Raw genomic sequence first — 6,886 nt, forward strand, 5'->3', positions numbered from 1 at the left:
TTCACCTATAATGTAATTAAATCGTAATGATATAGCTGAGGGAATAAAGGAATCGATCAGATTAGTTTTCTCCAATTTTCATCATTTAGTAATAATGTTTTGTTTTCACTCAAACATTCACATTATCTTTAATTGTACAAATTGCATTGAAGTCACTACCTTAGCACATTTTTTCTCTCATCTTAACAATTCTAACAAGTCCCTTTAAGAAGGGCCGAAAAACCTTCCCCTAGGAATACAAATTCGGAGAAATTAATATCTTTTTATTTCATAAAAAGCCTGTAAGGATTAACGGGGGTTAATATGCCCTTCCCCCAGGGGCGTAGACAACGGGGGGGATGAGGGGGATGCATCCCCCCCACCTCACAAGGTGGGGGGGATGGCATGTACAATCATCCCCCCCAGGTTTTGGGGAATGATATTTGCTTACTTAATAAGTCATAATGATGATAATAATAGTAATATTAATAATGATAACAATTATAATATTAATAATAATAATAATAATTATGATGATGATAATAATAATCCTCATCATTATTGTAATTGTGTTTATTGTTATTAGCCGCATTCACACGGTGAAAGCCAATTCAGACGGTAAAAAAAAGAAAATCTTACAAGTATTTTGTGGTTATCTTGTGGTTTGGAAACCACAAGATAACCACAAGATTAAACAGGCGCGGATCTACGGGGGGGGGGGGGGGGGGTTAGGGGGTTTAACCCCCCCCTTGGGCGGCCCAAAAAAGAAACCAAAAAAAAAAAAGGGAAAAAAAAGAAAGGAAAAAAAAAAAAAAAAAGAAAGAAAAAAGAACGCACGCTGGAGAGAAACCCTTTCAAGTGCAAATATTGTGAGAAGATATTCAACTTATCTGGTAACTTAACCAAACACATGATAACTCTGGATATAACTGTGTATTTAACTGTTACTTGATTTAAAAAGACGTTATCATGCACTGCTTTGTATGGTCTCCATTGTGTTAATAGATGCCAGGAAAACATCACTTACGGGGTTCAAATAATGAAATAAACACCCCAAAAAAAAATCGGCTCGCCGCTTCGCGGCTCGTGGACGATGCTCCGCATCGTCATTATTGGTTAACCCCCCCCCCCTTAGCAAAAAGCTAGATCCGCCCCTGAGTCATCCCCCCCAGGTGTACGAACCTGTCTACGCCACTGCCTTCCCCGGATCAGACAGTGTAGTCTAGATTTATCCATGACTATTTTCAAAGTCGATTACGATATAAGCACCGTCCGTGTTTTTACACATTGATAAACTTGCCCTTGTTCAATATTTGAGAAATCTCAAATTATTGTGGTTCACCCTGCATTAAAATAGTGCAACTACATTTAGGGTCTTCTTTGAAGTAGAGTCTTCCGTTTAAGAACCTCATGGTTTGTGTGTGTGTTGGTGTGTGTGTGGGGGGATTCATGATTTGTGTCTTTAAAAAGTAAACCAAAAAAGAAAAAAAAGAAGAGAAAGTCTACCTCCAGATTTTATTCTGTTATCGCAATCCCTTTTACATTCGTAAGCAGTTGTGAATCAAAAAACTGTTTATTCTCTCTCTCTCTCTCTCTCTCTCTCTCTCTCTCTCTCTCTCTCTCTCTCTCTATCATTAAATGACAATCCAACCCTTGTAATATGGAAAAGCAACAACACCGTGTAGAATTTATTTAAAACAAAAACATGTTTCTTCAGGTAAAACGTCGTGAAGAAAGCCCCAAAGTACCCCTAACGGAAGTATTTCGAAATTAAGACGTTTATTGATTGCTTCCGTCTAAATGTCAGCTATCTATCAATTACATCAAACAATTTGTCTCATCTTAAACATGTTGAAGAAAAAAAGGAGATATGATTTCTGTGATGGCAAAATGCCTACAAAACTTCCTGCTAAGAATATATTCAATAGCTGTATGTGCAATTACTGAGCTGAAATATAGTTGTTAGTATATGTTTTTCTCAGATCATAGAGGTATATTTATACTTATTCAATGACAAATAATTTCAATGATGATGCAATTTCATGATTATACTTCAACTTGAAATTTAATGGTGTTTAATACAATTTGTATAATTATGAGATAATCCATTTTGTGTATATAATTCGATATCCACTTGTAGTCTAGAAATCTGAACATAAACCGTGTAAATGAAAAATTTCATCAATAATCAAACTGGACAGAGAGAACAAAAAAGTGAATAAATGATCGAACGACAGAAAGTTTGAATATAAAACTGAGAGCTTACGTAGAATTGTATAATTTCCCTCATTCTAGAATATAAAGACTTAATTGCAATTACAACTCCATGAGTAATTTGGTTTAAAGTTGTTTAAAATTGTTTAAATAAAATAAAGGAAAATAAAAGTAAAAAAGGAGAAGAGCAACTGATCAGTGACAGTCATGACATTATTATTTTTAAAAATTCCCCGAAGTGAAAAATATATATATGACTATTGAAAATCCCTGAACAAATACAAAAAAAACTTATGGTTCCCATTGTGAGCTCGTAAATCTTATGAATATCAAAATGATTGAATTTGCTATAGTGAATAATTTTTTCACAGAGGGGGACCTGTAATATCATGTTTCCAACAAACATTTTCGTTAGGAAATAGTAATGAATGGCTGACTAATCATTATGGAACATTGCAAGGCTTGTAGTATTATTTGTCGGAATGTTTCCACCATTTATGATGAAATACAACAAAATCCTAGACTTCTCGGCCTAAACAAAATGTTGCTTAGTGTGAAACTGTACTGAAAAATGTTGACTGCGGAAATTTGTTTTTAATCCTTCATTAATCCAACCACTTGTTCATGTTTTTATATGACGCACTACTGAATATGATGTCCCTAGGTCAAGCAAACAAGAACTGCTAATGAATGTGACGATATCCAATCTGAGATTGATGCTTCTGTGTTCCTGCTTTGCATGCTTGCTAAGATGTACGTGTGATATCAGTAGTTAATGGCTAACATCTAAGGAAGCAATTAAGGAATAGTTATTTAATTTGACCAAGACAGTTTTATATCGAACGATCGGCCCTCATCATCGTTTCTTTCGGCTCTCTCCCGCTCTTCTTCTATTTTTTTGAAAGAAATGTTTAGGTCTCTTTATGCAAAGTCTGCACATGCAGTCCATGTTGTTAACTATTGAAAGGAGGTCTAAGGTGCTGGCGGTCAGAGCAAATACAATGACGATGACAATTGATGGAGAAGAGTATAAATTACGTAGTTTGGAAGCAAGAAGCATCAGTTCCTCTTGAGATATTCAGAGAACATTCATCACAGGAAAGTTGAGAAAATTCGAGCCATCATGAAGTTTGTAAAGAATCTTTCCGCCCTAGTCTGCCTTAGTGTACTAATTGGTAGTGCCGTTACAGCCCCTGGTAAGTAGTCGCTATTTTAGAGGAGTACATGTACAATTCATCAACCTAAAACATTGCTTATATGTATACAAGTGTCTCTATGTTCAGTTTTGGTATTCTTATAGGTTCGAGCAAACAAAGGCAATTAAAAAGATAAACAGTATATGATCTCTAAATAATATATTTTGTTAATAAATGATCAGTAGACGAAAGCATGATGAATTGCCATTGGCACTGTACCGATAGTTACATGCTTTGTATCTTTCTGGTAACGTGTTAGAAGCAATTTATGTCAAGTGGAAATGCGTTACATATATTGCAACTATTAGTATTATTATTATTATTACTAATATTTTTGTTATTTTTCATTATTATTGTTATTATTATCATTATTATTATTATCATATTTATCAGTATTGTTATGCTACTTTGATGAGCTAACTTCTACATTAACTAATCTCAAGTAATCTTTCTGTTCGTTATCCTTACAGCATGCGGTGGAGGTGGTGCCTGTGGTGGTAGTGGTGGAGGTGGTGATGGTGGCAGCGGAGGTGGTGGTGGATGTGGCGGAGGAGGAGATGGAGGAGGATGTGGTGGAGATGGTGCCGCAGCTGATGCAAGTGGTGCGGGACATGGATACGGAGGATCTGGAGGTAAAGTTCTTATGTAATGTTGTTATAACGCTGGTAAAACAATCGCGAAATCGGTTAATATTTGTTTTCTTACGAAATAAACATATACAAATTATTCAATTTTTAAAATATTAAAAATCTAACAATAACAGATCAATCGATTATCAAAGCATTGAATATGATAAATTAAACCATGGAATTTGGTCAGTGAACCTCCGTAATAGCGAAGAAACTTAAACTATCGACCATAACAATTTATGAAGTCCCCATTTGCAACAAGGCTATCCATAACTTTGAAGGGTTTAAAGAACTTGAAGACAACGACAGATCTTGGAAGAAGTTGGCAATTATACACTCATCATCAATAGTGATCTGTCAGTTCATGACAGGTTCAGTGCCCCATTAAAAATTCCATATCAAGTGTCTCTCCAAGCCCCTCTCCAAGTTCCTCGGTCTTATACACTAATGAACGAAAAAAAGAACCATTTCAAATGAAATGTACAGTTAAAAAAAGTCCATCATTTAAAAGATATATACAGTACCACTCTCGGTGGCACGGGTAAATAACTTACTTTGTTCTCAATTTATGTTCTGGAGGAGGAGGCAGCAGTAGCAGCAGCGAGGAAAGTGGTGGTGGTGGAAGCGGTACCGGAGGAGGATGGGGTGGCGTAAGTGGAGGCGGTGGAGATGCAGGTGGTGGCGATGGTGGTAATGGTGGTGGCGACGGTGGTGACGGAGGAGCTGATGGAGCCGATGGTGGAGGAGATGGCGGGGCTGGAGCAGATGCAAGTGGTGGAGGCAGAGCTGCAGGTGGTGCTTACGCGCCTGGAGCCGGTGGAGCAGCTTATGCACCTGGTTGTGGACATGGAGACGGTTCCGGTTATTGTGGACATGGAGCAGCTTACGCTCCGGGTGGACCTGGTGCGGCTTACGCACCTGAAGCCGGTGGAGCAGCTTATGCACCTGCTGGAGGGGCATCGGGTATGTTATACATATGAACTAATTTATCATTTTGCATCCTTTTCATCAAAGCGCCCTTGTTGGAAGGGGTAGCTACTATTCAGATTATCTAGTAAATGGATATCTATTCATTGTAGTTTTCATTAAATAAATAAAATGATACCACCTTACACATCATGTCATTGTATTTGAAATAAAAGTAATACTTCAAAGGACCGTGTTATCCATTTGAGCAAATGACATTGCTATGCATTCATAACTCAATAGGAACAAATTTTTTTGTTTTGTCTTCCTATGTCATTCATTTGAGTAGGTAATGGAGGTGCTGGCGCTGCTTATGGTGGCGGATGTAATGACGGAGATTCTGGAGAATGTGATGGTAACTCTGGTGAGCATGGCGTCGGATATGGGGTCGGAGCTGCAGCCCCTGCTCCAGGATATCCAGGTGCAGCTATGCCAGCGGCTGCTCCTCTACCCCCTGCAGCTGCACCTCCTCCTCCAGGATTCGCTCCACCCCCTGCCTTTGCTCCACATGCACCACTACCACCTGTGTACAGCCCACCAGTTCCAGCACCAAGGGCACCAGCTCCAGTTCCACAAGCTCCAGCTGCAGCTCCAGCCCCAGTCCCGGCTCCAGCCCCTGCACCTGCACCCGCCCCAGCCCCAGCTCCAGCCCCTGCACCAGCTCCTGCACCAGCACCCGAAACCCCCGACACCAGTGGAGAAAATGGTAACGGTGGTGACAATGGTGGTGATAACGGCGATAACGGTGATAACGGAGACAACGGTGATAACGGAGACAACGGTGACAACGGTGATAACGGCGATAACGGCGATAACGGTGATAATGGTGATAACGACAGCGGTGCTGATAACGGAAACGGGGGTGACAACGGTGGAGGATGTGATGCAAATGGCAATGGCAATGGCAATGGAAATGGAAATGGCGAAAATACCTGTAACGCAGCTTAAGGTAAGTGGTAACTTTACTTTCTCCCTTTGTCCCTCATGAAAACAAAACAAAAATCCACACGAACAAAAAACCTCGAACAACACTGATTATACCCGAATTTACTTTGAAAAGAATATACTAAACCCCAATACACGTACTTGTAAGGGGAGGTGACTACCCAATATCATCACACTCACATACATGTAATAGGTACAACAACAAAAATACCTCATTACTACTGGGTACTGTGTAATGTTTCGAAACAAAAATATCATAACTTGTATACATTCTGAAGTATCTAATAAAGATAAGCATATTTCGTGACACTGATTTGCTTGCATTTATTCTGGAATTTACTTTAAATCCTACTCTTAAACTTTGTATTTTATCATTCGAATTTTTGTCTTCTCTATAGTGCAATTCAGTATAGTATTAAGAAGGAAAGACTTATTTTATGAAATCAGTTAGCCTATCCTTCCCGAAATGTTACCCTGCTGATCATAATCTCGCTCTTCTTCATAGAGTTTTGATAGTTCCTTTATTAGGAATCAAGATGACGGTCCCTTTAATATAACTTTTTGTTTCACTTTACAAGTCTAACATTACAAAGACTTAACGTCTTTTGTATTTATTACTAGTTCTTTTTGCTAATATTCCCCTTTATTTTTTCTACTTTGCATTTATACAGAGCTTCGACCTGGTTGATTGCGTGAGGAGGAAAATCCAGGCATGGTGATGGTTATTTCTCACTCAATAACCAACTAAATGTGTGTTTTAGTCTCGTCTACAATGTACTTATTTATTTTGTTATTTATTATGATTATTTATTAACGCCGTTCCATAATCATGGTCTGACGATGAAATGAAGAAACGTTTGTTTCTGATGTGGTAATTCACTTTAAAAAATGTAATTAAGCATTATTTCTACTTTGTGTTATTGAAGATTCAGACATTCATAAAATGAGAAGTTTTGT

At 38.3% G+C, this 6,886-nt stretch overlaps 1 protein-coding gene across 1 annotated transcript; it reads left to right on the forward strand.

Annotated features, from left to right (window-relative positions):
- The first annotated feature begins 3,316 nt into the window (after window positions 1-3,316).
- LOC105446713 (uncharacterized PE-PGRS family protein PE_PGRS54-like) lies at window positions 3,317-6,886 on the forward strand. The gene is made up of 5 exons (XM_011683872.2): window positions 3,317-3,389; window positions 3,860-3,901; window positions 4,598-4,981; window positions 5,274-5,933; window positions 6,601-6,886. Exons 1-4 carry the CDS (start codon window positions 3,317-3,319, stop codon window positions 5,930-5,932), a joined length of 1,158 nt encoding a protein of 385 aa, XP_011682174.2. The 3' UTR covers window position 5,933; window positions 6,601-6,886.

This window comes from Strongylocentrotus purpuratus, unplaced genomic scaffold, assembly GCF_000002235.5.
Source record: "Strongylocentrotus purpuratus isolate Spur 01 unplaced genomic scaffold, Spur_5.0 spur5_scaffold_6, whole genome shotgun sequence".
NCBI lineage: Eukaryota > Metazoa > Echinodermata > Echinoidea > Camarodonta > Strongylocentrotidae > Strongylocentrotus > Strongylocentrotus purpuratus.

Excerpts from the sequence above, each read along its gene's own strand:
- LOC105446713 (XM_011683872.2), top strand. The coding sequence starts at position 3,317 with ATGAAGTTTGTAAAGAATCTTTCCGCCCTAGTCTGCCTTAGTGTACTA. Across the intron at positions 3,902-4,597 it reads TGGTGGTAGTGGTGGAGGTG|GAGGAGGCAGCAGTAGCAGC; the intron begins GTGATGGTGGCA and ends TATGTTCTGGAG. Across the intron at positions 4,982-5,273 it reads ACCTGCTGGAGGGGCATCGG|GTAATGGAGGTGCTGGCGCT; the intron begins GTATGTTATACA and ends TCATTTGAGTAG.